General features: G+C 63.7%; 3 protein-coding genes across 5 annotated transcripts in view; 2 read left to right on the top strand and 1 right to left on the bottom strand.

Annotated features, from left to right (window-relative positions):
* Positions 1 to 2,711, top strand: part of BCAP31 (B cell receptor associated protein 31) — a 30,168-nt gene extending 27,457 nt beyond the window's left edge. For both annotated transcript variants that reach the window (XM_044235868.1, XM_044235869.1), the window contains exons 6-8: positions 213 to 336; positions 1,102 to 1,202; positions 2,325 to 2,711. In XM_044235868.1, the coding sequence (XP_044091803.1) occupies positions 213 to 336; positions 1,102 to 1,202; positions 2,325 to 2,363 (264 nt within the window). In that variant the 3' untranslated portion in view covers positions 2,364 to 2,711. The remainder of the gene's footprint in view (positions 1 to 212; positions 337 to 1,101; positions 1,203 to 2,324) is intronic.
* A 4,293-nt stretch (positions 2,712 to 7,004) lies between these two features.
* SLC6A8 (solute carrier family 6 member 8) lies at positions 7,005 to 15,286 on the bottom strand. The gene is made up of 13 exons (XM_044234675.1): positions 14,972 to 15,286; positions 13,219 to 13,350; positions 12,036 to 12,285; positions 11,376 to 11,508; positions 10,256 to 10,390; positions 10,065 to 10,168; positions 9,862 to 9,986; positions 9,167 to 9,279; positions 8,920 to 9,057; positions 8,715 to 8,817; positions 8,518 to 8,618; positions 8,260 to 8,430; positions 7,005 to 7,838 (listed from the first exon to the last, which is right to left on the bottom strand). Exons 1-13 carry the CDS (start codon positions 15,231 to 15,233, stop codon positions 7,698 to 7,700), a joined length of 1,908 nt encoding a protein of 635 aa, XP_044090610.1. The 5' UTR covers positions 15,234 to 15,286; the 3' UTR covers positions 7,005 to 7,697.
* A 7,335-nt stretch (positions 15,287 to 22,621) lies between these two features.
* Positions 22,622 to 26,466, top strand: PNCK (pregnancy up-regulated nonubiquitous CaM kinase). 2 transcript variants are annotated; one of them, XM_044234581.1, is made up of 12 exons: positions 22,622 to 22,674; positions 23,376 to 23,445; positions 23,623 to 23,754; positions 24,054 to 24,128; positions 24,222 to 24,360; positions 24,493 to 24,616; positions 24,795 to 24,870; positions 24,966 to 25,078; positions 25,166 to 25,244; positions 25,341 to 25,428; positions 25,583 to 25,727; positions 26,090 to 26,466. In XM_044234581.1, the coding sequence occupies exons 2-11, from the start codon at positions 23,378 to 23,380 to the stop codon at positions 25,718 to 25,720; spliced, it is 1,032 nt and encodes a 343-aa protein (XP_044090516.1). In that variant the 5' UTR covers positions 22,622 to 22,674; positions 23,376 to 23,377; the 3' UTR covers positions 25,721 to 25,727; positions 26,090 to 26,466. The 2 variants fall into 2 exon arrangements, with proteins under 2 accessions (XP_044090516.1, XP_044090517.1); XM_044234582.1 differs by lacking the exon at positions 22,622 to 22,674 and adding an exon at positions 22,951 to 22,965.
* The last annotated feature ends 1,191 nt before the right edge of the window (positions 26,467 to 27,657 follow it).

Here is a 27,657-nt window from a genome sequence, read left to right on the forward strand (position 1 = left end):
TGGACCGGTAAATCCCGCAGTGCTGCTGAGAAAGAGGCAGGGCACGCGGCCTGGGAGCCCATCTGTGCTGACATTCCCCAAGGGTCAAGTGCCCGAGGCTACTTGAGGAATTGCACTTGGGGAAGACAGAGTTGGATCACCTGTTTGCCTGCCTGCCTGCCTCCCTCCCTCCCTCCCTCCCAAGTAACCCGTGCCCTTGGCGTTCTGCCTAGGAAGCTGCTGTTGGCGGGGTGAAGTTGGACGGTAGGGATGCCGAGAAGAAGGTGGAAGAAGAGAACAGGAGCCTGAAGGCTGATCTGAAGAAGCTGAAGGACGAGCTGGACGTCAACAAGCAAAGTGAGCACTGACTTCAGCTGTCCCCCAGCCCCTGAAAGTCTGGACGCTCCCGCGGTGGTGGCCGCCCCACTTGTGCCAGAGTATGACTAACAAACTCGCCCTTGGGCTCAGGAGCTGGGTGGCAGCAAACAGCCCTCGGCTCGCACAGCTGCTGGGCTCACTGGTGCAGTGTCTGTCTCGGGGCCCGGAGGGCCCCAGCTGCGCCGAGACGAACCCCAGAGCATCTCGGCCGGCACCAGGCCTGGGGAGCGGCGCTCTCTGCAGGTGGCGGCGTCACCAGGGTGTTTGGGGTGGGGACAGAAAGAATTCGGGACACTATCCCAGAACTGCTCGCAGTGTTCCCGAAGAACCTGCTGTGACCCCATCTCCCTTCCTGAAGCACCCCCCACAACTTGCTTTTTGCTCTCCACTTTGCGGGTGAGAGTCTGCTCCATGCGGTCTTCTCTCTCCTTAGCTTTCTCATACTGTCCCATGCTCTCAGCCTCCCTGAAGTCTCCTGCGCCCAAGGTCACTTGGGAGTCCCTCCGTCAAACGGGCCAGGGTGTCCTTGGTATTTTCCCGCCTCCCCAGCTGTGTTGGCCAGCCCTCCCCCACTTCGGGGGCCCTCACGGTAGCTGGCAGGGGAGCTTTCTGGGGGGATGTTCTCTTGACAGCCTTAGAGGGGACCCATTCAGACCTGTATCTAGTGTCTCCGGCAGCTGGGTTTTTTTCCTCCCTAACCCCGTCTTTCTGTTTCCTTTTCCTCTTCATCTGCATCATCCCCAGAATTAGAGAAGGCTGAAAACGAGGCTCTGGCCATGCGGAAGCAGTCTGAGGGCCTGACCAAGGAGTACGACCGCCTGTTGGAGGAGCACGCGAAATTACAGGTCAGCTGCACGAGTAGTCTGCTCTGTTGGAGAGAATCAAAGCCCCCGCACCCCTGCACCCCCGTACCCCCACACCTGCACAGGCCCAGAGCGGGCCCATCCCCAGACTAGCCTGCCTCAGCAGAGCCTTCGAGAGGCCCCAGGGGCAGGCTGGCTGCTTTCTCTCCCGCTCCCCCTTTCTTCCTTCTTTGCTGCTGACTCTGGGTCTAGAGAAGAGCCTGCCGAGCAGTGCCAGTCTGGGCCCAACAGCTAGAGCCCTTTCTCGGGCAGGTGGGTGTGGCTTGGCAGATGGCAGCCACTTACTAAAGTGGCCTCAGCAGTGCGGTGCGCCCTCTGTGCTGTGCCTGCCTGGCCTCAGCCCTGGCATCAGTGTCTTTGAGAAGAACGTTTTCCCTTACATGTGCACCTGGTCTGTGGTGCGGGGGCCCCTGCGCTAGTCCAGATCTGTTGCAGGGAGACTCTGTGGCGGGCAGCCGGCCTTCTGTACGTGGGCTGTGGGGCTGATGCTGGGCTCAGGCCACCCTCCTATCCCGTCCCTGCCCAGGACCTGAGTCCTCAGACTGGCTGAATGTGGAAACTCAGGTGGCCTAGAAATGAGGCGTGACGGCCTGGCAAACACCCCTAAGTTCTGACAATTGGCCTTGTTGCTTGGTGGCCTGGATGTGGCCACCACAGTGGGTGAAGAGGCATGACCCGGCCCCGGAGGAGGACTGGTGGTGGCCTCAGCGGAGGGGGGCTCACTGGCAGGACCCACAGAGGATGTACATGCAGAATGCAGGGCCTGAGCTGGGACTTGGGAAGGATTGGAATTCCAGGCCTGCCGCGGGCCCAAGATGGTGGTTGATGTGGGGCCGTGTGGGTTGAAGGGAGGCGTGATGGAGGAGGCTCCCAGCTGCACCTCCCTGGTTGGTGTTAGGGTCACAGTCTTTGCTAGAATGGGGCCACTCCGGCCCTGGCAGGCCTTCGGGTGCTGCTGCGGGGGTGGGAGGGCTCCTTGCTCCCCTGGTACCTGTCACTTGGGGAGAAGGCAGTAAACTGGGCCTTTAGGGTGGAGGGGCCAGGGGCTGAAGGGGAGGGGTGCATCCTGTCGATCCCTTGCCTTGTGGTTTCTGTCCCTTCCAGGCAGCAGTAGACGGCCCCACGGACAAGAAGGAGGAGTGAGGCTGCTCCTCCCCGCCTGCTACCTGGCCTGTGCCCGCTGCTGCCTGCAGCCCGGCCTCCCGGGTACTTCGGTTCACCCCCTCCCGCTTCCTGCCCCCTAGCGCACCTTGCAGTTCGCGCTGTGCCGGCGTACCGCAGGGGACCCAGTTGCCGCCCACTCAGGATGAGTTCACGACCGTCCTGGCAAGCCAGGCATGAGGCAGGCTTTGCTTCCCACTGAGTTGAGCCGTTTTTGTGTTGCGTGTTGTTTGGGGCTCCAGGATCCCTTATCTCTGGTCCTGCTGGAGGGTCAATGGAGCAGGCCTAGTAGAGTTTCTCTTGGGGGGAATAAAGGTTGTTATCACGTGACTGTGGTTTGTGTGTGTAATTGGGGCCACCAGGAGGCCACCTCTTTCTGCTATCGTGGGATTGACCAGGAAGGTGGGGGCAGGTAGCTGATAGAGAACCCCAGTCTTTGGTCCTGGAGGCTTTCAGATTATTTTTTCTTCTGGAATATTCCAACCCGTGAAGGTTCCGTCATCTCAGGCTAGGCCCAGGCTCACTTGCACTTGCTCTTTCTGTACCTTTGCCTCCTGCTCCCCAGGCAGGCCATGTTTTAGGACTCCTTGGGTTAGGGTGTGTCTGACCTGTTGGGTTGGCTACTGGGTCCAGGGACTCTTGGGAGACTCTGTGAAGTGCTGGGGCTTCCGGGTGACAGAGTTGCCTCTCTGAGTCCTGTTCGTCACATTTTAGGACAGGTAGAAGGTGGCAGGGCGCCACGAGTCACTCCCTGCCTCACTTCCTCCTGAAGGTTTGCAGGATGACCTCTGACTCATGTCTACTAAGAGAGGAGGCCTGCCCTTGGCAGTGACCTCTGGCTGGCTCAAGGTACAGCTTGGTGTGGGGGAGGGTGCCTTCTCTGCTACCTGCAGCCCTGGGAACCATCGAGCGTGCCTCCTGGCTTAGCGCCTGCTTTCTCAGTGGTGTCCCCCTTGGTGGTTGCCCCCGCCGGCTAGCTTCAGTAGGTGGCCTCTCCCGAGCGGGGCTCGTAGTGTTCAGGACCAGCGCGAGAGCCCGGGTGGCTGGGGCTCCTGTGGCCTGTCTCCCATGCGGCACTTGTGCTTGGCTGGCCCGGAGAACGGGGCAGAGGGAGCAGGTTGGAGGTGTTTTCTTTTGCAACTGTGAGGCTCCTGAAGATGTTCGTGCTAGTGGCTAGCTTGTACTCACACACCTCCTAATCCTGCCGGGCCTGGGCCAGTGGCTGCCTTCTCCGGCGTCCCCTCCCCTTCCCCATGCTTTCACGAGCCGCAAGTTGGCATCTGATGGGGCGTAGGGGTGGGGGACTATGGATGGGTGAGGCTCTGTGGGTGCTGTGCTAAGCTGAGGGATAGTCCCACTTTTCCAGGAAGTGTTCCCTGACTCCCTTGCCCTCCCTTGAGCTCGCCCTTCTGTGAACCTCTAGAGGCCGGAGTCCAAACAGTGAGGCTGTGGGTTCTTCCCTGGCCAGCTTCAGGTGCTCCCTGCACCCCTGTAGTGTCGGGCCCTGGGCAAGGCAGAGAGAAGAAAGCCGCAGCGCACTGTTTCTGGTGTACCCCATCTAGCTGGGGCGGAGGGGGCAACAGGTCAGCCCTGACCAGAGGGCCGCTCACGGAAACTGGCACGCGGGTTGTTCGAAGTGCTGTTCCTAGCAGCCCTCTGCCCTGAGTAAGCCTGTCCCCCCCACCCCTTGCGCCCTGCCCATGGCTGCGGTGGCCCTGTGCACACCAAGTCCTGGGCTGGCTGCTTTCCTTACCTGTCTTCTACTAGGTGGCCAGACCCCATGTCCTAAGCCCCTTCCCCAGAGGCAGATCCCAGAGTAAGTGGTGACTGCCCACTGCCCTCAGGGCTCCAGCCAAGCAGTCCAGCCTCTGTTGACATCTCTTTATAATGTTGATGTTTTGAGTCTGGTGGCATTGGGGCAGGTGGCTCGGGAGGCTATTTGGCAAGAGGTCCCAAGGACCCGAGCCAAGGCGTGGCGGTAGCTGGGGGAGTGGAGGTGGTAAGGAGTTGTTGTGCGCCCAGGGTGCCGGAGCAGAGCCGGCCTCCGGGGTGGGGAGTGACCCTTGGCAGCAGACTCCATTCTGTGGGCGCAGAGGCAGGGACTCTCGCTGGAGGAGTCGACAGGGCGGGGCACGGTGCGAGGGGCCCAGGACCTGGCCCGCGTGTCCTGCCAGGAGAAGTGCCTCCACGTGCCCACGCAGGCCTGGCTTGCACTGCAGTTGGGCCTGCTCAGACAGTGCTCCTTTCTGAGTTCTGTGGGGACCTGCCCCCTATCCTGGTTAGTGGTGACCCTCAGAGCATGGCCCACCCTTGGCTGGTTGAGGGCTAATGCCCCTCCTCCTCAGGAAGGGGGCTGTGCCTTGATAGAGAGCAGGGACTGGCCTGGGAGGGACTGCAAGGGGCAGCGAGCCAGGACCACCCCCCGCCCCGCCCCAGGCTGGCATCCAGAGCGAGCGCCGGGCTCCCACGCCTTGACCCACTGTCCCGCTCTCTGGATGCGGCCACTCTGTGCCCCCCAGAAGCAGCCTTCTGCAGTGTCTGTGTCTGCTTTGAGGCTCTGCCACATTGTAGCAGGGCTCAGAGTTTCCTTTTCTGTAAAGCCTTTATTTATTTAAGTAATTTCTGCACCCAAAGTGGGGCTTGAACTCACTAGAGCCAGATCAAGTCACATGTTCTTCCAGCTGAGCCTGCCAGGTTCCCCATTTCTTTCCTTTTTAACAAAGACCACAGGGATAGGCCACGTTGTTACCCATTTCCTCCCTCAGTGAACGCTTGGGTTGCGCCTACCTCTTTTCTCTTAATGCCACCCAGTCAAGCTCTGGCACGCATCCCTGCACTGGAACCTCTCCTGTGTAGGTCTCCAGGAAGCTCATGGCCAAATGCAGCGAGCCTTCTGGGGCGTCCTATCCCTTGACCCGCAGCAGCCCCCGCGGAGCCCCTCGCTCCCTCCTCCCTGACCTCCCCCTGCCCCGGTGCCCGCGTACGGGCGGCCCTTCCCCAACCGGGAGGTCACCCTGCACCTGCCCTCTCGGGGTCCCTCCCGGCCCTCTGGCCGCCCCACCTCAGTCTCCGTGGCCGCTCCCTCTCTCCTCTCAGAGTCCCGGAGCCCCAGGGCTTGCTGTGTGGGACGCTTGTCCCTCTATCTCCCTCTACACGGGCTCTGGGCCGCCCCGGTGAGCTCCGTGCACGCTCTGGACGTTCAGAGCCATGTTCATGGCTGGGAACCGGTTTTCTCCGATCCAGACTTTTTCTGGAACTGCAGACCCCTTGTCCACCCTGTTGCCTACACATTTCTGGCGAGGTGATCTCTCTGGTACAGCAGGCCCTCAATCAGCTGCCACATACCCCCTTCACACCTTCTTGTCTTCCTGGGCTCAGGGCCTGCCAGTGCCGCCCTTCCTGGTTGGTGCCCAGGAGCTCAGGGTCCCCGACTCCTCTCTGAAACTCACATCCCAGCCACGCACAGGTCTTGGGCTCCACCTTGCAAACAGGTCCCTAATCTGAAGCTTCACTTGGGCCCTGCGTGGCCAGCGCCCCAGTCCAACTGCTGCCCGCCTCCCCGGTCCTGCTGCGGCCTTCTTGCTGGCTGTCTCCATCTCCTGCTCACCTGCTGTGTGGCTCGTGCCTCGGAGTTGACCTGTTCTCTGCAGCGTTTGGGCACCCTTCAGGAGTTTCAGCACCCATGACTTCCCACCCAGCTGCCCTGCTGTCTCGCCCCCCACCCCCCGCCGCCCCGAGTACCGGGTGCGTGGGGAAGAGGCTCTGCGGGCTCCGGGACCTGCTCCACTCCCAGGTCCTGGAACAGCGCCGGGCGCAGGGATCCTCCGAACAAACGCCCGAGGAAGCAGCTCGAGGTGGGCATGCCTCCCCCCCCCCCCAACCCCTCACAACAAGCACAGGTGGCTCGGGAGCCAGCTTTGGAAAATGACATGTTTTTATTGCTATGTTTGCAGTGGCTTTTTAGCACAGTAAGAATGTCCCCGCTGGACCCCCGCCCTCACCCAGGCCCACCTCTCCGACCCACGTCGGGGCGGCATGGGGGAAGCCCTTCTAGGGTCCGCTCGGCCGTCTCGGGATCGGACGTGACACACACGTGGGTTAATTAAAGCTGCTAATGGAAGACTTGAGACGCGGGAGGTGCATCCGCTTTAAGCTTGCAGGTGGGAGCCGCGCCGGGGCGCAGGCCTTCCCGGGCTGGTGCCCACCTCAGATCCCTGCAGTCGTGCCTAGCCCGGGCCGGGGGGGGGGGTGGGTGGGTGGGCAGGGCGTGGGCGAGCCTGAGCGCCCAAGGGAGGGGCCCCAGGTCCCCCGGGGGTCACGACGCCGCACCTCACCCTGCCGGCTTGCGGGCAGAGGGGGTGGGGGGATGCTCCTGCACGGCCCCCCCCCCCCCCCGCCTTGCACTCTCTGTCCACCCCGGTCCGGGGCCTGGGACTGCACGTGCACACCCACACGACAGACTCGCACGCTCAACAGCTTGAAGCTTTTGCCTATGAAAATTAGATTTATAAATTCACACTCCTTGGCTGGGGCAGAGGACTAAGAGGGTGCTCCGAGGGACGGGAGTGGCAGGGAGAGTCGGGACATCGGGCTGTTTTCTCTTTAGAAATATACAAGCAGGAATCTCTTTCCTCAAGTTTTTATAAAATGTGCAAAATACAAGCCTCGTTTGCCCACAGGCACAGTTTACACCTGGTAGTGACCTTGGCTAAGAGATCGAGGTTCACCCTACATACTCACGCACACATGCATTCGTACACAAGCTCACACAACTGATATTGGTGGCAACTGGCGCAGGAACCGGACGGTCCCGTTGCTGGCTGGCTCTCTAAGCTTCTAGAAGAGGGACGGGGAGAGGGGTGGGGCCCAGCTGAAGTAGCCGCCTTGGCTCTCCCGCCCTGGTCCCCCAGCTGCCACTGCCACCTCTGGGGTGGATGGGCCACCCGAGGGAGCGTCGGGCAGAGCCCGGAGGGGCAGGCGTGCTGGGGCGGGCGGGGGGGGGGTAGACACAGCTGCAGCGGGCATGGGGCGGGGGCGCGGTGGGCAGGGCCTGGGAAGCAGCGTGCGTACCAGCTCCGTTGCGGGGTGGGTCGGGAGGCATCTATTTTTGGTGGGTTGTGGTATTTTTGGCATTTTATTAAAAATGGAAAAAGTTATTTTAGTTAGCACTCGTGGTGCTTCCTCCCACTCCCCCCCCCCCGGCAGACCCCAAAAGTGTCAGGGAAAGGCAAGCCCCCCCGGGAGGGGTGGGGGGGCTAAAGCAGGGGCTGCTATGGCTACAAGAGGGTGAGCTGGTGATGGGAGCCGGGGCGCCTGTCACATGACGCTCTCCACCACCACCACCTTGCTGCTCTCGGACACTGGGGTCAGGGTGGTCAGGCCCCTGACATCCGAGTCCTGAGCTCTATACTCCAAGTGGTGGAGGCCCCACACAGGCTGCGTCAGGTGCTGCCAGCGCTGCAGGGGAGAGGGACACGTTGTTGAGTCCCTGGGCGATGGCCCGGGAGGGGAGGGGAGGGGAGGGGAGGGTGGGGGAGGTGCCCATGCTAGCCCTCGGCCTCTGTCCACTTCCCACCACCGGCCACTGGTAGGGGACCAAGGGCCCTCCTCCCGTGGGTACTGACCACACACCCCCCTCTCTGTACCAGGGAAAGGGGTGAGGTGAAGGGACAGACCCGTCTTCCCCCCGACAGGGCCCTCAGGCCCCAGAGGGTCTGCCTTCCTTCCTCCACCCCCCCTCCCCTGAGCTGGCCCCGCAGACTCCCAGCGCCGGTCCGTCCTAGCGGGCGGAGAACGGGCGCTTGGGACAGGGACGGAATGCCTTGAGCGGGTGCGAGGCAGGGAGCGGAGTCAAGGAGAGGCGGGACGGGCGACTGACCTCAGCCATGGTCCCCTTGGCTCTGAGGAGGCAGCCCAGGAGGTGCAGGGGCACACACAGCATGGAGGAGAGCGCGAAGCCCCAGCCCATGGCCTCGCCCCACCACGGGTACACGTAGGTGTTGTTGTAGACCAGCGGCTTGTAGTACACCACGTTGAAGGCGAAGATGCCCTGCGGGTGAGAACCCCGAACCCCGGCTCTCAGCCGCCGGACGGCCCTCGGCGTCCCTCCCCCTGCCCAGCCTCCCCGGGCCCTTACCATGCAGACCAGTGGGGTGAAGAAGGACCAGCACCATTTCATCCAGGGGCAAGGTCGGTACCCGATCATGCAGGCCACGTCATCCATGAACCTGTCTGCTCCTGGGGCGGGTGGGGCACGAGGGCTGGAGCTAGAGACCCCACCTCCCCTGCAGGCCACGCCCCCTCCCCCCCCCCCCCGGCCCCCTGCAGACCTACCGTACACCCAGGCGACCACCACGCACTCCCAAAAGGCCTGCCAGAGCAGGGTCGTGCCGCTGGCGGAGTAGTAGTCAAACAGCTGGAAGACATACATCCCGCCCTGGGGACAGAGCCCGGTCAGGGGAAGCGGCCGCTGGATGGAAGCTGCGGGGGAGGGGGGGCGGGGGGGGGAGGGGGGAGCCCTTGCCCCACCCCCACTCACATCGGTCACCATGGAGAGGTCGATGACAAAGCAGAGGGCACAGCAGAGGGCCACAGAGATTTCCCTTTGGAAACGGAAGTAGTAGGAGGCCGGGAGGAGGTCGAGCAGGCCAGTGATGAAGCCTTCCACACCTACAAACTGTGGCCAGGCGCTGAGGCCACGCCCCTGCCCCCTCCCTGCCGGCCAGCTCCCCTCCCCCAGTGCCCACCCACTCCCCCCCCCCCCAGTTCTGTCACCCCTGGCAAACCTGGCTGTCCAGGCCGAGCAGCAGCAGCATGAAGAAAAACAGGGCAGCCCAGAGCGGGGCCACAGGCATCAGCGTGACGGCCCGGGGGTAGGCGATGAAGGCCAGGCCTGGCCCTGAAGGGGAAGGGGCAGGGTTCAGACCACGGTCATCGGTCGGTCGTCGGTCATCGTCGCTTGCCTTCCTCGTCCCCCCCCCTTCCCAAAGGGGTGGAGAACGCCAGAGCATCTCCTGGCCAAGGGCCCTGCCCTGCCTCTCGGGTCAAGGTGCTGCCGGGTGTCCCTGGAGCCCCTAAGGGTGGGTCGTCTGACTTGGCCTCCCGGCCTCTGATTCCAGCCGCTACTGCGGTCACAGGTCCGCGTGAAGCCCGGAAAGGCCCTCCTCTCTCCCTGCGCCCTCTGGCAGAGGGGAGGGGCGGTGGGCTTCCGTGGTCACGTTGGCCTCGCAGATGGGGAGGGGCCTGCGCCAAGGCCCTGGGGCCGGGTGGACAGGAGCTCAAGGCTCCGCGGGGCCTGGCCCATGAGGCTCCCGCTGTGAGCCCGCCGGGCCTCCCTCTGGCCCAGAGGGACACGGCGAGTTCGGGGACCATTTCTTCCGGCTCCCAGGATGTCCCCTGGCGCGTGTCTGTGAGCGCGGTGTGCCGGAAGGCCCAGAGGTCGGGCCGGGCCAGGCCTTGGAGGTGGGGGGGTGGTCTTTACCCGACTCCGCCACCTTGGAGATGTGCACGCCCTGCTCTGCGGCCATGAAGCCCAAGATGGAGAAGACCACGAAGCCAGCGAAGAAGCTGGTCCCGCTGTTGATGAGAGCCAGGATGATGGCGTCCCTGGGGGCCGAGGAACGGTGGTCAGGCTGCCTGCTGCCCACGGGCGGGGTGGGGGCGCCGGGGCGGGGGGGCACCTACTTGTAACAGTTGTTGTTGAAACGGTTGTAGCTGCCCAGCGCCGTCAGGGCCCCCAGGCCGATGGCATAGGAGAAGAAAATCTGGGTCCCGGCATCTATCCACACCTGCGCGGGGGCCGGCCAAGGGAGGATGTGAGGGGTCCTGCGGCCTGGCCGACCCCCGCACCCCACTCCACCACACCTCACCCTCACCTGAGGGGACCCCAGCTTCGACCAGTCAGGCTTGAGATAGTAGATGATGCCGTCCAAGGCGCCGGGCAGCAGCACCCCCCGCACCAGGAGCACGACGAGGACCACGTAGGGGAATGTTGCGGTGAAGTACACGATCTGGGGGGCCGGGCGGCTCAGAGGGGCCCTGCGGCACCCGCCTCCCCCTCGGGGCCCCCAGCTCGGCAGGATGGCCAAGCGGGCCACACCGCCCCCTCGACGGCAGGCTGCTCCCAAGCCGGGGTGGGGGGGGGAGGGGTCGGCCAGCAGCCCCCCTTCTGCTCCTCAAAGCCTCGGCTCCTCCCCGGGGAAGCTCTGCACCCGGGCTGGAGCGGGAGCAGCTCCACGGCCAGCTCCACGGCCGGCACAGGCCAGCGGCAGACGGAGGGGAGAGGCAGGGAGCAGGAGAGCAGCCGGGGGGGGGCACATTTCGCGCCCCCTGGCCCCCGACTGTAGGTCACTCTGCAGAGAGGCCCAGTCTGGTAGTCGGGGCTAGACCCCGCCGGCCGGAGAGCGACACGGGCCCCCATGACTGCTGCCTCCCGTCCACGCTGAGCAGAGCAGGACAGGCGGGCAAGGGAGAGCTATAGCCTGGGAGCCCCCCGCCCCCGACCAGGGCCAGCACGAGGGAGTGAGGAATAGAGAGAAAGCGGGGCAGGGGCAGTCGGCGATGCTCCGACACAGGCAAGGGGCAGGGGCTGCCTGGGCTTCTCCCCACCTCAGGAGGAAGAAGGTGTGGGGGGGACGCTCCAGGCATGGGGGGGGGCGGGTGGAAGGGTGGGGAGGTCCATCCAGGCAGGGGTGGAGGAGGGAGTTCCGAGGTGGGGGTGGGGCACAATCCAGGCCTGGGCGGGGGAGTTTGGAGGGGCGGGGAGGACAATCCTGGCTTGGGTGGGGGAGTCTGGAGGGCAAGGAGGACGGTCCAGGCTCAGGCTAGGGCGGGAATGGAGCAGTCTGCATTCAAGGACCTGCTCCGGGCTCAGGCCTCCCGTCGCCGCGGGGGCCCCTGGCAGAGCCCGCCCTTCTCTCCCCCTGGGCCCCACCGTGGCCGTGCTGCCCCCAGCCCGGCCGTCACCTCGAGCCCCGCGGGGGCCTCCGGCCGTACCTTTCCCGTGGACTTGACCCCCTTCCAGACGCAGAAGTAGACCAGCACCCAGCAGGCCAGCAGACACAGGGTCACCTCCCAGTTGAGGGCCCCTGGCACCTCCAGCCCCCCGGAGAGCCGCAAGACTTTGTTCCTGGGGGAGGGAGAGCCCGTGAGCGCGGGGCCAGCAGAGGGTGAAGGGAGTGGGCGCTACCCCAGGGGTGGCTTCCCTGCCCGCCCTGCGGCCCTCGGGTCCAGGTGGGGCCCAGGTGGTGGGGCCCTCCTGGGCACCTGGGCCCCACCCAAGCCTCCAGCCTAGAGGCCTGGAGGTACTACCGTTTTTGAGTCTGAAGCCCAGGAGTCCCTGGCCAGAGGTGGGAGGGCTGGTAGCCGGGCCCCAGGGCACCCTCAGCCTGCAGCGGGGTGGTCCTCCCTCCCTGACTGGCAGACACAATGGAGCTGATGCCTGGGACTGAGAAATGGTGAAGGAGCAAGGCTCATCCGTTCCAGCTCCTCTAGAGACCGAGCTGGGGACTCCCTGAAGACAGGCAGGCCTGGGGTGACCCCTGCTCTGCGTCCCTGGTGCTGCCCCCCTCCCCCCCCGAGAGGCGCAGACTCCGGCCCTGTGTGCCGCCCAGAGACAGGGACGGGTAGAGCCTGGCCCAGAGGCACCTGACTCACTCCCAGAACTCGATGACAGGGGACCGGCGGTCAGCAAGCTGGTCACATGTGAGGTTGGCCAGGCTGGCATTGGCACAGTCTTCATGGCGGAAGATCTCCACACAGTCGGGGGTGTTCCAGGTATGGCCGCAGGTGGCCCAGGGCAGCGTGGTGGTGAAGGACTTGACCAGGTAGTAGAAGCCCCAGGCCAGCACCATGATGTAGTAGGTGTTGCAGTAGAAGACGATGACCATGGAGGCGTAGCCCAGGCCTGGGAAGGAGAGGGGTTTCCGCACGGGCTCTTTAGCCATTCCCCCCATCTACCCTCCCAGGCTCAGAGAAGGCTCCAGAGCACAGCTGAGAAGATCTGGTGGGAGGCTGGCGGGAGTGGGAGGAGAGCAGATGCAGAGAGCACCCCCCCTGCCCCTCCCTTGTGTGAGCGTCCGACCCCGGGACACTCCCCAGTCTTCATCTGCCCCCCGCTCCTGGCTTCACCTGCACCCTCCCTCCAGCCCTCCCCTCTTGCCCCAATCCAAGCACGAACATCCCGCATATTCCCTAGCCTCACACACCTGTCCCCTTCTCTTGGGTCCCACTGCCACCATGGATGGTTGAAGGAGGGCCAAGCCTCCACCTGGGTCCCCAGTGGCCTCCAGTACTCAGCAGCTGGGGACTTTCTGGTGACCTGGGGCCATATGGGAGACAGTCCCCCTCTCAGCAAGCAACCTTGGCCAATCCCTCCGCTTCTCTGAGCCCCGGCTTCCTTAGGGTCCTCCTAGGGCCTGGAGAGACTGGGGGTACACTACCTACATGCAGAAGGAGCTCTCAAGTGACCTTTGCCAATGGTTCTTCCCTTCAAACCCTTAACTCCATGGCTCCCATCCCACCTCCTGAGGCTGGCCCTCCGGCCTTCGGGGAACAGGCGCTGGGCGGTGTCTCGTGCTGTCACCTCTCACACCCTCCACTCAGCCCCTGGTGTCCTGCTGGGCCTGCGTGTCCTGGCCTCAATGGAGAGGCCAACCCCCGACTCCAGTCCGCATCTGCCCAAGGTCACTGAGTGGTCTGCAGGCCCTCCAACTTTCCCCTCAGGACTGGGGGGACACCAGTGGGACCCAGGCCTGGTGCCAAGGTACGACAGTATTTCTCAAGAGGGTGGCAGCTTTGCCCTTGTGGGGGGAGGGGTGACCAGCCTGGGGCTGCTCACCTTTGAACAGGGGGCAGATGTTCCAGACGTTGATGCTGCCGGCCTTCATGAACTGGCCCAGCGAGATCTCCAAGAAGAAAATGGGGATTCCTCCAACCAGAGCGATCAGGACATAAGGGATAAGGAATACACCTGGGGGAGGGAAGCACAGGGTGGGCACTCGCACAGGGCAGCCCCGGAGCCCCTGGTTGGCCCCTGGGGAGGTCAAGGTGGGGCCAACTCTGGGCCCCACCCTGGCCCCATCATAACTTCCCACTGGGTGAATCAGTGCAGGGGTGGCCACTGACTCAGAGGTGTGAGGTGAACAGCCTTGAGAAGGGGGCTGGAGTTGTCAGGAGGGCTGTGGTGGTCCCTGGGTCCTTAGAGCTCCGTTTCTTGGGTTGGGGGGGCCCTATACCCACAAGGGTTCTGGGCCCACAGTCCCCTGGGGTGACCTAGCAGGCATGGAGGACACATACCCCCTCGTGTCGCACTTCCCCGTTTGCTAGGCAGCACAGGGAAGAACGGTGCATTCATGTACGTGTGCGCGCGTGCCGTGGCTGGCACTCAGGCCTGGGGACCTGTCTGGCTTGGGCAAGGACAGGGAGCCCCAAGCTTTCTCTGCACCCCAGCACCCACCAGCTGCCTGCAAGTGTGAAGGTCTGCAGAAGAGGGTGGGGGGCAGTCCTTTCCCAGGGGGTGCAGGGGGTGTCTGGAGAGGTCAGTGATCAAGGACAGGGGAGACGAAGTGCAGTACAACTAGCTCTGGTGGTGGCCGGCATGGCAGGGCAAGAGACGGCAGGCCAGAGGGGAGGGGTCAGGGGAGCAGGGCAACGGCAGCCCCCATCTCCTCCCGTTTCCCCTCCAGGCCCACTGCCACTGCCCCTGCCCAGCTTTGCAGTGCTCCGAAGTTGGGTCCGGCTGCAGCCTGCCTGGCTCCTGGTCCCAGCATCCTTCTTGTGTGTGACCTTGGGCCAAGGCCTTTGCTCTGGGCCTCAGTTTCCCACCCATCATCCAGTCGCTAGGGCTTCCTCCCAACCTCAGTGGTGCTTTGCAGTCACAGGACACAAGGGTGCCTATGGCTGTTGCTAGGCTGGGCTGGGGCCGGGGCATGGGGCGTGCGCGCAGTGTGTCCAGCGGCGGCGCCGGGCGGCCCAGGCCGCAGGCTACCCAAGCCTGGCTCAGGCACCCAGTGTTCCAGGCCCAGGCTGGAGGGGAGGGGAGGGGAGGGGAGGAGAGGGGAGGAGGGGGAGGGGAGAGGAGGGGAGGGGAGGGGAGGAGAGGGGAAGGGAGGGGAAAGGAGAGGGCAGGGGGAGGGACAGAGTAGCCCATTGTGTGTGTGTGTGTTCGTGTGTGCACACGTGGGGGCCCCGCACAATGTGCCACTTGTGTGCCTGACCAGCGGGGGCAGCCTGGGCTCCTCACCTCTGGGAGCCACCCCGGGGGGGCAGGCCTCGCTTTCCCACCTCAGTGACCAATAGTTCTGGGGCCGTTGCACCCGGAGGGCCCCGGGTGGGGGGAGGCCGTGCTGGGGCTTCAGCGGCAGGCTCGCTGGTCCCCTCCCCCAACACACTGCCAGGCACATGACCGGCTAGGGGGGTGGAGACCGCCAGCCCGGGCCACCGGGCGGCAGCGTCGAGCGAGGGGCGGCCTCCGGCACCTAGTACCCCGGACTTCGGCCCTGCGCCCCAGTGGGGCTGGCCGCCGGCCGGGCGGGGGGGGGTGGTCGGGGGTCCCGGTCCGGACAGAGCGGGGACGGGGCGGGGGCGCTCACCTCCGCCGTTCTTGTAGCACAGGTAGGGGAAGCGCCACACGTTGCCCAGGCCCACGGCGAAGCCCACGCACGACATGATGAAGTCCATCTGGCGCGTCCAGGTCTCACGCGGTGGCACGGCCAGGCGGCCGCCAGGAGCCCCCAGGCCCGCGGGGCCGTCGCTCTTGGCCGGGGCCCCGTCGGGCCCGGGCGCAATCAGGGGGCCCTTCTTCTCGTCGCCGGACACGCTGTAGATGCCGTTCTCGGCGCTCTTCTTCGCCATGGCCCCGGCGGGCCGCACGGCCGGGCCGGGGGGCGCGGCGGCTCGCGGGGGCGGGCGGACGGGCGGCTGGGGGGGGGCGCCGGTGGCGCGAGGGGGGGCCCCGAAGGCGCGGGCCCGCCGGGGGCCGGGGGGCGACCGGGCCGGGGGTCGGGGAGGCGGGGCGGCGCGGTCAGAAGCAGTCCACGAAGCACTTGAAAGTGAGCCTGAAGAATCTCATGTGTGTCGGGGGCCCGGGGGCGCGCGGGCGGCGGCGGGGCCCGGCCGGGCGGCGGCGGCGGCGGCTCCCGAGACTCCTGCCCGCGGCTCGGGCGGCGGCGGCGGCGGCTCGCCGGGCCCGAGATTCAATCTAGCGGGGCGCGGGCGGCATCGGGCGCCCACGGTCTCCAAGCGGCGGCCGGAGCAGGGGCCTGCGGCCCGCGCCCCCCGCCCCGGCCCGGCTCGCCCGCTGCTCCGGCGGCGGTGGCGGCGGCAACGGCGGCGACGGCGACGGCGACGACAACGACGAGGGCGACGGCGGCGACGGATTGCCCGGGCGCGCTCGCCCCTCCTTCCCGGCGGCGGCGGCTCTAGCCGCTCTCAAGGCCCCAGCGGGCTCAGCGACTCGCCACCGCGCTCCGACCGTCCCTCTCTTCCCCGGTCCGCTCGGCGGCTGCTTAAGAACCGACTCCAGGGTGATGTCACTGTCGCCCCACCCCCACGACCAGGCTGGTCCCCCTCCCCCTCGTCCCGCCCTCCCCTTCACTCCGCCCACCTCCTCCTTCCCTCCTCCCGAGGAGAAGACGCCACTCCAGCGGGAAGCGGAATGGCTGCTACCTGGGGCGCCGGCGGGTACCACCTCCCCAGGGACCGCGCCGCGCCTGACCGCAGCTTCACCTAGGCCTGGCCGCCGCCCAGACCGCCCCTGCTGACCTACCCTTCATGGCTCTAGCAAAGCCACTGCCCTGGCTGCCCTCCAGCCAGCGTCGGCCCCCAGCCTCTTCTCCTCTGTCCTTCCAGTCCCTGCCGTCTCCCTGAGCCTTCTCCTGACTCCCAGCGAGGTCCTGGGCCAGTGTTGGGTACCAAGGCCTACAGCTTCCCGGCTCCCTGCGCCAAAGGGGCAGGGACTGCGCTCAGCTGGCAGGCAAAGGAGAGGCTGAACATCCAGGTGTGCTGAGGGTGGGAGGGGAATTTTGCCAGAAGCACCCGCCTGCCTCCTCCTGGCGTTCCGCGAAGGAACCCTGGAAGCTGGAGGTCGGGGCCCCAGCCCTTGGGGTGACAGGGCTCAATGGATCTTCTTGGTGGCCAGAGACAAGCCTGCCTGGCAAAGCTACACTTGGTCCCCAAGGAGGGGTGGTAGGGACCCTTGCTGGCTCCAGCCTCCTGCCACACTAGCAGGAGATACTGGCACCAACAGGGGAAGGCTGCCCCCTGGTGCCGGCCGGGGGCACAGACCCTCCCCCTAAGGCCTCAGCAGGGAGGCCCCAGCTCCCCATCTGCAGAGTTTCTCTCCCCAGGGCCAGTCCCGCCTCCCTAGCACCGGTGTTCAGCAGCTTCCCCACCAGCAGCGCAGGAGAGCCAAGACTAGCCTTGGCATGGGGAAGGAAGGGGTCACTGTCCTGGTGTGGATGTGAAGTGAGCCCCCAACCCCCAACCGGTCCCAGACTTTGATCACCGGGCTCTTGTCCCCAGATGGCTCATCCCGTTAAGCTAAACCCTCAGCCATCCGGCGGCTTTAGGAAGAAAAGCAATTCTGGCTCGAGCCAGATTGAGCTTGCTGGGTGAGGGAGGGGCAGCATCTCCACCCCGGACTGTTACAGAGGCCTTGGGGGCCTTTGTGGGAGACCCGCGGGGTGGCCAGAGCTTAAGTTGTGTAGGGACGCAGGGGGCTTGGGGACCCTCAGGGCGGCAGGGCTGCACTGTTCCTCACAAGACTAACTAGAGATTTCTCTGGCCCAGTCTCAGAGTGACTCACTCACAGAGAAGTACGTGACCCCTAGATGGCCAGGAGAAGGGGGGCACCTGGGGAGCAAGGACAAAGGGGAACCGCAGTAAACCGCAGAGAGGAACCTCTGCACATCGCGAGGGAAGAGGAGCCCCTCAGGAAGTAGGCTGAGGGTCTGGTCCCCAGTCGAGGTGGGGCGGATCGGCGGAGGTCACACAGGGCCCTGAGGAGCGGGGAGGGGGAAAGTGAGGACGTGGCCGGTGTCGGCGACGCTTTTGAGACTAAGATCTTGCTCGCCAAGGATGGCGGTGGGGAGAGAAGGCGGTGGCTGGAGAAGGACGTGGGCAGGCGGGGGCACTTTAGGGAAGTGGATGAATTGCAGGGAGCGCCCAGGGAGAAAAGGGCCTTCGGGAGCCAAGGGTGGGGACTCTTCTTTCCCCCGGGAGGAGAGGCAGGTTCAAAGGCCGGTGGCAGAACTGTGAAGGAGCTTCCCCTTCAGGGAGCCTGCTGCTGCCTCTGTGGGGTCAGAGGCTGCTGGGACTGGGGGTGGCTGGGCCGGAGGCTGGGAATGGCCTGTGTGAGCTCCAGGACTCTTAGGACCGAGGCCCCCACCGCTCCAGGGGGGGCCTTCACGAGTGTCTCTAGACACATACAGGCCTCCATATCTGGTGGGTACAATAGGCCCCCAGACCAGACTTGGCAGGGCTGCACCTTCCCCCCTCCCCCACTCCAGTCTTCCTCCAGCAGGTAATGAAGCCACCTGTCCCAGGAGGTGAGGCAGCGGCGGTGGGTGGGTGGGGGGCATCCTCACCAGAGCCGCGCTGCCTCCCGCAGGCGACCAAGGCGAGCTGGGCTTCTGCGTGGCCCGAAGTTCACGGACCCAGCTTCGCCTCTGGCTGGGATGAATTGGCAGGAGGTGTCCAAAGTGGGAGCTGGGAGCCGGCACTCTGGCCTCTGGTGTGCTGACCCAAGCAGCCTCTGGCGGCGTCTGAGTTGATGAAGAGGGCCAGGGGCAGCTCCCATGAAACGCTGACCACCAGAGGAGATCAAGAGCAGAGGCATCTTCAGCCCTCCGTGGGTTCTCCGGGCTTTGCAGAGGTCCATCTTGCCACCCTCCCCTCCCCGGGATAAGTGGGGTGGTGAAGGCCAGGAGGCTGCCTGCCAGGGTCTGGTGTTCCCTGCCCCTCCCATCCCACCCCCCCAGCAGAAGGCATGGAGGGCTCCCCCCAGAGCCCGGTTAGGCTGGGGTTGGACGAGGGGGAGGGGAGAAGGAGAGAGCTGGGGGAAGGGCAGGGAGGCCTGGGGGTTCCAGTTGGGGGTCAGACCCAGTGCCTGCAGTAAGTGGGGCTGCGGGGCTCACAGGGTCTCCATGGCCCGGGTTGAGGGGGGGGGGCGGCTGAGTGGGTGCATGGAGGGGAGGACACGCCACCCTGGGGTGGCCTGTTATCCCTGTTACCCCTGGAGGACCTTGGCAGCTGGAGCTAGGGTGGGGGCCCAAGGAGCTTTGGCATTAGAATTAGCTCGGGACACCGTGAAGAGTGGCTTGAGGCCACCCCCAGGGCTGGGGGCTGGAGGCTTGGGAGAGTCCCCAGCGCCCGGGAGGGACAACCTGGCTGCTTCGATTCTGACCTCAGGGTGGCTGGCTGGGTCCTTCTTTCCAGCAGTTCTCTTGGCTCCGGTGGAAGACCCTGCGGGCAAATTATCCCCTCCGGCAGAGGGACTGCCCGGAGTCAGGGAGGCTCCGCTCAGAAGTGACTCCAAGGATATGATCCCCTTCACTGCCCACCGGCTCATACCCACTCACCTTTGCCCCACATTTTCCTTATATAGACCTGGAAGTATTTTTTGGCATTTTGGAAAGAGTCTTTGAGATGCTAGTCTGCTCTCTTCCTGGTGTTGGCCTCCCCAAAATAAACTGCTTTCCTCTTTCACCAACACCTGTTTCTCTGTCTTGGGGTTTGTGACCTCTGGGACTCCCGACCTAGGTGCCCCTGCAGCCCAGTGCCCCGACCGCACACTCTGTTCCAATAATCAACCGGTACTGCACCTTGTGATTAACCAAAGTCCATAGTCTTAAGTCGGGTTTCCTCGGCTTACCCCTAATGTCCTTTCCCGTGACATCCTAGCCGGGCTGCCTGCTCTGAACGTGACTCACCACTGTCCACGTCAACCTCGGTCACCTGGCTGGAGTCACGTTTGGTCTTGGGTTATCACCACTTTCAACTGAATCTCTGCCTTGCCAATCTACCCTATTTGGAAGGAAATCACTGTGTGCAGCCCACGCTTGAAGAGGAAATTATTTAGAATTTTCTGCACAGTTTGTTTCTCCCCCTCCCATTTATTTATTGGATCATTTATTTATAATAGCTGACGTTTATTTTACTTTATTTATTTATTTTAAAGATTTTATTTATTCATTAGACAGAGAAAGATTACAAGTAGGCAGAGAGGCAGGCAGGGGGGTGCAGAGAGGGGTGAGCAGGCTCCCTGCTGAGCAGAGAGCCCGATGAGATGCGGGGCTGGATCCCAGGACCCTAAGATCACGACCTGAGCTGAAGGCAGAGGCTTAGCCCACTGAGCCACCCCGGCATCCCCAAATTTATTTTGTACTTTGGATTGCTACCCAGTACTGCTTTATTATGTTGCTCAAATTGTCCCATCTTTGATAGCTGGGCGCTCTTCCCATGGGCTCCTGTGTTCCTTTTTCATGCCCCCATCACTCTGTGTTTGAGAGCAAGAGAGAGAGCACGAGGGCACACTTCCCTTTCTTACTTTCTGGCATTATAAACAGCTTCCGGCTCATGCTGCATATTTCGTGTCCCAGCGCTAGACTGAGCCATTTATTTCTCCGAGGAGCCCTTTATAAGAGAAAGCTGTTAGAAACCATGGTCTTGGCTCTCCTGTGCTCATTGTTGCTGGTGTGTTATTGCTTCTAGGCTCTTTTTGCTGATGGAGCAAGGAAATTTATGTGTATCCTAACACGTATCTAGAAACATACCTATAGATTATGTCTACATATATAACAAATTGGTCAATGTAATATATAGTTAGATACAGTCTGTGCATCTCCAGCACACATTCCATATGCACATTTTGTATATAGACAAGCATCTGTATATTAAGGTAAACATCATCAGTTCCAACGGATGTCTCCGGCTCTGACCCATCGCCACGCAGATCATTCCAGCACCTCCCTCCTCTAGCATCATCCCACTCAAACAGTGAGAAAGCGGGCTCCCAGCATCTGCCTTCCATTTACTTAATTGTTTAATTCCAGTGTGCATGCAGAGTGGTTTCGGAATTGTTAACTCTTCCCCTTGTGGGGAACTACGTCGTCAACTAGAGTTAACAATTCCGAGACCACCCTGCGCGATCACCGGCCCTTTGCCCCGGCCCCCCTCAGTGGAATGCTGTCGTACATTTGCCATACGCCTAGATTGTTTGTGCCCCGTCGGCCTTCCTTCCTGACATCCCCCAGTTTCCTAAAGGATTATTTTTACATTTGCAGATGTTAGGCTCTGCTCTTCCTGCTGTTTGCTTCTCTGGGTTGTGACTTATCCAGGGTCCCCCCCATCACAGCTCTGCACAGAGTAGCCTCACGGCCCTGAACGTCTCCTGGGCTTCCGGGGTCAGACATTACCCCCCTCTCTCAAGCCCTCGGCCACTGCGCATCTGATTACTCCATCTACAGTTTTGCCTTTTCTAGAATGTTGTACAAAGGGCCTCACGCACCATGTAGCTATTTTCAGAGTGACTGTATGTATTCAAGATTCGTCCTTTTCTTCTGGCTTCATAGCGCTTCCACTGTCTGGATGGGCCACACGGTTTCGTTGTTGTTGTTGTTTTTAAGGTTTATTTATTTATTTATCTATTTGAGAGAGAGAGAGAGAGAAAGAGAGAGAGAGAAAGGAGGGGCAGAAGGAGAGGGGGAGAGAGAATCTCAAGCAGACTCCCAGCTGAGCGGGGAGCCTGAACCCAGGACCCTGAGATCATGACCTGAGTGGAAGGGAGATGCTTAATGACTGAGCCACCCAGACACTCCTTAAATTCCATTTCTTATGATTAGAAAAGCAGGTAAGGTGGGGCCCTTGGAACCTTCTTGAGTGACCTGGGCGGATAACCGGGAAAGGTGGATGGGAACAGGAAGTGGAGGGACCCTCTCAGCCTTGCCAACTTTTGAACAGAGACACGTTGGGGGCTGAGTTCTGGAAAGATGATTTTGAAAAACCTCTTCCTGTTCTGTGGATCCTCTTACAAAACCTTGCGTCCCACCAGGGCCCACAGACCCCTGTGGAGAGAGCTTCGGCAGGCTGTCCCTGGGCCCTGGGACTCCATGAAGGCCCTGCAGCGCTGCCCCATATGGATGTGCTCCTGTCAACAGCCAAGACACCTGTTCCCCTATCCCTGGCGGGCCTAGACCCCCTAGGAGGAGGGCCAGAACCAAGATGGGATTGGATGGGAAGAATCCACTCACGGTTGGGATGAAGGGTTGAGTTCATCCCACGTGTTTCCCTGAGCTGGGTGGGCAGAGACAATTTCTGGGAGTGGAGGTACTGATGGGGAAGACAAGGCAGAGAAGGTCGGTTTGCAATGACAGATCTTCTGTAGCCGGGGCAGGCCCAGTGATGTATTAGAGACGGGGCTGAGTGGGCAGGGCAGGCCTATTTGAGGAGGTGAACCTGAGCTGAGACTTGATAGAGTGAGGGAGCAAGCCAAGCAGATAGCTGAGTGAATAGCATTCCAGGCAGAGAGGCAGTGAGTGCAAAGGCTGTGGGGGTAGGTGCAAAGGCCCTGGGGCAGGTGCATGTGTGGTGTGTTTGAGGGCCAGTTAGGAAGCCAGTGTGGTTGGAGTTGGTCAGAGCTAGTTGAGCCAGGGGGAAAGTGGGTGAAAAGGGGCCAGGGCAATGATAGGGAAGGCCCCTGTAAGGACTTGTGCTTCAACTCCTGGTGGCATGGAGAGCTGTGGGAAGGTCTGGAGGCCGGGGGAAGTGGTCTCAATATAGGAAATGCTCTAGCTGCTCAGGGGGAAGAGACTGTGGGTAGGAGTGGGGAAGGATGGGGTTAGAGGCAGAAGGAGCCTAGTGGGGAGGCTGTTGCTGTCCTCCATTTGAGTGCTGATGGGGGAGCTCAGGCCAGGGTGATGGAAATGCCAGTAGCGGGGTTGGAGCTAGGGAAGAGACCTCAAGGCAGGCAGAGAGCCGAGTCAACAGGTGGGTGAAGAGACATCCGGGTGGAGCACCCCGGTGGTGCAAAGGCCCTGGGGCCGACCCAGTCAGGCCCCCTAGGGAACGGAGCCGGCAGGAACTGGCATGAATGAGTTGGAGGGGAGGCGGTGCCCGCCCACACTGGCGGATTGCCTTACAAGGCGCCCTGCAGCGCCGAGGCCGCGCTCGGCCATCGCCTGCTCGGTCGCCGGCGGCCGGCGGGGGCGCGCGCGGAGGGGGCGGGTCCGGCGGGGCGCGGGCGGGGGGCTCAGCGCGGCGGCCACTGCGCGAGGCGACGCTGCGGTTTCGGCTCCAGGTCCGCACCCGGCGCTCCTCGGCACGGACGCGCGCGGGCGGGGGTGCGTGGGATTCCGGGACACGGTCGCCGCAGCCCCCGCGCGTCCCCGCGCACACCTGTCAAGCCCGGCGCGGCCCACGCAGCTCGGGACGTGGGAGGCCGAGGCTGCCGAATCCCTCCCGCCCCGAGGCGCCCAGGGCCAGGCTGCGCTTGGGCAGCCGCGTGGGTGGCCGTGGCGGTGGCAGGCGGCTGGGCACGGGGGTCGCAGGTGCATCTCAGGAGGGTTGGTGGCCTGAGTGGCGCGTGCCTGTGAGCCCCGGGCCGTGGGTGGCAGGTCTAGGCCTGGGGGTATGGCGGGAGGTGTCTGTGGGCGCTGTGGGTGGTGGTGGGCCTGGAGGGAATGGGGTGGGGGTGTTCGGAGCCTTCTGGAAGGAGGCCGATCGCGGCTACTCGCTTGTGCGGAGGCAGAGGGGGTGTCTGGGTGCTGATCGCCGTCGGGGTGCCAGGGTGGGGGGCACCGGATGGCGGCCTCGTGTCTGGGAGGGGAGGAGTGTATGCGGTGGCCTCGCTGGGAGTCGCCCACCTGGGAGTGCGGACCTGGGCGGTGGGGGAGGGGAAAGATGTATCCGGGCTGGGGGTGGTTTCCGTGTTTCTCAGCGGGTAGCTGAGAGTGGCTTCGCCCAGGGGGCCTCCCTCCATCTCTCCCCGACCCCCCGCAGACATGCTGCTGCTCAAGAAACAGACGGAAGACATCAGCAGCGTCTATGAGATCCGGGAGAAGCTCGGCTCGTGAGTGTGTGTGTGTGTGTGTGTGTGTGTGTCAGCGAATGTGTGTCAATGGATGTGCTGTGTGTGTGTCAGTGACTGAGTGGGGGCCGGATGTGTGGCGTGGGACTGGAAGGACCTTCCCCACCCCTCCCCCTCCTTTCCTCCTCTTTGCCTCCCCCCTCCCCCTCTCCGCCTCAGGGGCGCCTTCTCTGAGGTGATGCTGGCCCAGGAGCGGGGCTCTTCACACCTTGTTGCCCTCAAGTGCATCCCCAAGAAGGCCCTTCGAGGCAAGGAGGCCCTGGTGGAGAACGAGATCGCAGTGCTCCGCAGGTGTGAGCCAGAACCTGGCCAGGTTGCCAGTGGCTCAAGGCCAGCGTCCAGGGTTGCGGGTGCGGGTGCGGGTGGGGCCGGCGGGCTGGGGAGAGCGCCCTGCCTTTTCTGCGGCCCCAGGAACACCTGGCCTGGGGCTCTGCCTTGCTGGACAGGGGTCGCCTGTGGTAGGGAAGGGGGGCAGAGGAGGGAGGAAGAGAAGAGAGAGGGGGCTAGGGGCAGGACAAAGCCCTCCTGGACCTTGAGGGGCCCAGTGGGGGCCGTCGGGGCCCATCAGGGCCTGTCTCTTGCCCTTGCAGGGTCAGCCACCCCAACATCGTGGCTCTGGAGGACGTCCACGAGAGCCCTTCCCACCTCTACCTGGCCATGGAGCTGTGAGGAGGGCAGGGGCTGGCTGGGGTGGCCGGGGCTGGGTGGGGAGTGGGGGCCCGATGGGTCAGGAATCGTTGAGCCCGCACTCCCCCTAGGGTGACAGGGGGTGAGCTGTTTGACCGCATCATGGAGCGTGGCTCCTACACGGAGAAAGATGCCAGCCACTTGGTGGGCCAGGTCCTCGGGGCCGTCTCCTACCTGCACAGCCTGGGCATCGTGCATCGAGACCTCAAGGTGCCTGCCCTCTGGCTGCCGGCCGGGGCCTTGCCCAGCCTCCCTGTGCACCAAGGGTCTGGGGGACTGGACGGTGCCCCGCACCAGGGACCGCGCCAGGGCTGACCTGGTACTTTCTCTGGCATGTCACAGCCTGAAAACCTCCTCTATGCCACGCCCTTTGAGGACTCCAAAATCATGGTCTCCGACTTCGGCCTCTCCAAAATCCAGGCTGGCAACATGCTGGGCACTGCCTGTGGGACCCCGGGATATGTGGGTCAGTGAGCGGGGCACTCTGAGGCTACTGGGGGCGGTAGGGGTCACCGCGGGGAGCCACGTACCGGGCCCAGGGGCGGTGTTGGGTCATTCCCAGGGTTAGGCAGGTCGAGCCCGGCAGCACTGAAGGCATGGCGTGTGGGCGTGCGGGCACGCGTCCCTCTGTCTCTGACCCCCAGCCCCGGAGCTCTTGGAGCAGAAACCCTACGGGAAGGCTGTGGATGTGTGGGCCCTGGGTGTCATTTCCTACATCCTGTGAGTGACCCTGGGAAGGCTCCTCTTCTGCCTGCCTGCTCTCTGCTGGGTTGGGGGGGTGCTGGGCAGCCGGGTGATCCATGTGTGGGCGCCAGGCTGTGTGGGTACCCCCCCTTCTACGACGAGAGCGACCCTGAACTCTTCAGCCAGATCCTGAGGGCCAGCTACGAGTTTGACTCTCCCTTTTGGGATGACATCTCAGAATCAGGTGAACTTGAAGCTGGCCCTGAGCTCAGGGGTGGGGGTGGCGGAGGGAGTGCGGACGGGCCGGGCTGATCCGACCTCCCCACTACAGCCAAAGACTTCATTCGGCACCTTCTGGAGCGAGATCCCCAGAAGAGGTTCACCTGCCAGCAGGCTTTACAGCATCTTTGGTGAGTGGGACCCTGCCGACCTGTCCCCGGGCCAGAGGGACCACACCCTCAGAGCCTCCCCCACCCGCCCCCTGCTGACCCTTGGCCTCGCCCTAGGATCTCCGGGGATGCGGCCTTTGACAAGGACATCCTGGGCTCAGTCAGTGAGCAGATCCAGAAGAATTTTGCCCGGACCCACTGGAAGGTCAGTGTGGGGACGGGTCTGTGGACCCGGCTCGAGGCTGCCTCCCCATCCCCGCCCCTCAGGGGGCTAGCCTGGGCTGCCAATGGCCGCGTGTGGTCCTCAAATTCTTGGGGCCAGGGCCGGGGCGTGGCCTGACACCCCTCTGTCCCCACAGCGAGCGTTCAACGCCACCTCCTTCCTGCGCCACATCCGCAAGCTGGGCCAGAGCCCTGAGGGCGAGGAGGCGTCGGAGCGGAGGGTGGCCCGCCACAGCCACCCTGGCCTCCAGTCTGGCCAGCCCCCCAAGTGGTGATGCCCAGGTGTGCGAGTGTGGGCCCTGTACCTGCTAGGAGCTGACTCCTGAGTGAACTTGGAAGCGGGTGGGCCCCGTGTGCCCAAGAACCAAGCAGGGCAGACCCCACAGAGCAGAGGGGCCAGTGCAGATGGTGGAGGCAGAGGGGAAGGAGCCAATAGGAAGGAGATGAAGGAGGAGAAGCAGATGATAGAGGCCAGTGGGGGCTGGGGACCGAGGGGACCGTGAGGACCTATGAGGTGCTCGCTGCTGAGACCCAGTGGGCACTGCTGCTAAGAGCCTTGCCTGGAAGCAGGAGGTGTGGGGCAGGCTGGGGACCCCTCCTGACCATCTTCTTCCCCGTGCTTCTCTGTCCCTCTCCCCCCCCAGGCAGACGCTGTGGCCAAGTGCGTTGACTTCTGGATCCCCTTCCTATGGGTGGCCCCTTCCAGACCGCTTTCCTCACCCCCAGGACCCCGGGCTGGCCTCTGCTGGAAAGTTCGAGATGTGTGGGTGTGGTGCACAGCACTGGGGCAGGAGTGGAACTCCCCTCTGCCCTCTGTGCCTAGGGGCTGATGGGTTGCGTGCACGGGGACACACGGGGATGCCCTCCACTGTCACCACCACACCCCCTCTAGGAGCCAAGGCGGCTTCCAGGGGCAGTTCCTCCCGCACGCCGCTCTGTGCTTTGCTGACTGTGGTGGTCCCGCTTTGTGTCATGGCCCTCCAGCCCCCTCCAGTTTCCCCCGAATCAATAAAGACAGACAGAGCAATGGGCCAGTAGTGAGCTGGAGGGAGGGGTAAGGGACAGGGACGGGGGATGCTTGTGGAGGGGGTGATGTCACCTCTGGGAAGGAAGCCAAGGAGGCAGGCCCACTGCCCACAGGACCCCAGCACGTGACCTCACCCACAGCCACCTGAGTGTCGGGTCCCTTCCACCATGGCATGCAACCTCCCAGGGGTTCAAGATTTTCCAAAGTGCCAGCAGGAGGCGGCCTGGCCGGCCAGCCACCCTAGCAGTCAGCCCGCCATGCGGCTCTGGCTCCTTGGGAGAAAATGGAGGCGGCTCAAGCCTTGTGGGCGGCCAAACCGGGATCTGAGGAGTGCCATCTCCGGTCCCCTGGGAATGGGCTGCAGGGCCGGGCTGGGAAGGGCTCACGGGGAAGTGGAGGCCCAGTGGAGCCTGGAGGGTGACCAGAGCCCTGGGCTGTCTCCTCCAAACTCTCCCTTCCTTCCCGTACCTTTCCATGGCCCTGGCCCAACAGAGAGCATTTCCAGCTGGCAGCTCCTGTGCGGAAGGCACCCCGGCGCCAGAAGGTGGAGTGTGAGCTCTGTGGCCAGGGGAAGGCCCCAGCGAGGGCTCAACACCTGTCCTGTCCTGTGGCTTGGAGCCCATGTGCTCCAGGTTGGGGGAGGGGAGGGCACGATGCTCCTGGGACGGGACACTGCCGCAGACACCCAGGCTGGGTTGGTGATGGCTTCTGGTGGGAATAGCAGTGGCTAGTCCTCTGGTCTGCATGGCCTTTGCGCCTGGGAACCCCATTCTGGCTGGGCCGGGCTCCAGAGTCCTGCCTTCTGGGACCCTGAGCCTCTCCTGGCCCTGCCAGGCCTTCCTCCTCCCTTATTGGGGAAGACCCCTAGGGCCACTGTGTAGTCCTGACCAGAGCAGAGTGCTGGGCATGCTCGCCTCCCCTTCTTCCCCACTGCCCCCTGTCAGCCCCTGCTGCAGGGGGGACGGATCCTTGTCGATCTTTGGGAACTCAGGCCCGTGAGGCCCAAGCAGGGCTGGCTGGGGTGGGCTGAGGCAGTGTTTGGGGTTGGACCCAGGGGGCCTGGCTTCCACTGAGAAGAACAGCCGGGGCACGGCATGCCTGCGGGGAGCGGGGAATGCACACAGCCTGGGGTGGGTACGCCAGCTCCCTCCCAGGCACGCACACCCGTCTGTAGCTTCCTTCTCC

Source organism: Neovison vison, chromosome X (assembly GCF_020171115.1).
Source record: "Neovison vison isolate M4711 chromosome X, ASM_NN_V1, whole genome shotgun sequence".
In the NCBI taxonomy this organism is placed as follows: domain Eukaryota; kingdom Metazoa; phylum Chordata; class Mammalia; order Carnivora; family Mustelidae; genus Neogale; species Neogale vison.

Coding starts and splice junctions, on each gene's coding strand:
- SLC6A8 (XM_044234675.1), bottom strand. CDS start 15,233: ATGGCGAAGAAGAGCGCCGAGAACGGCATCTACAGCGTGTCCGGCGAC. Junction 13,351..14,971: donor GTGCTACAAGAACGGCGGAG/GTGAGCGCCCCC, acceptor TCCCTCCCCCAG/GTGTATTCCTTATCCCTTAT. Junction 9,280..9,861: donor CTCCAAGGTGGCGGAGTCGG/GTAAAGACCACC, acceptor CTTCCCCTTCAG/GGCCAGGCCTGGCCTTCATC.
- PNCK (XM_044234581.1), top strand. CDS start 23,378: ATGCTGCTGCTCAAGAAACAGACGGAAGACATCAGCAGCGTCTATGAG. Junction 24,361..24,492: donor TCGTGCATCGAGACCTCAAG/GTGCCTGCCCTC, acceptor GGCATGTCACAG/CCTGAAAACCTCCTCTATGC. Junction 25,079..25,165: donor GGATGACATCTCAGAATCAG/GTGAACTTGAAG, acceptor TCCCCACTACAG/CCAAAGACTTCATTCGGCAC.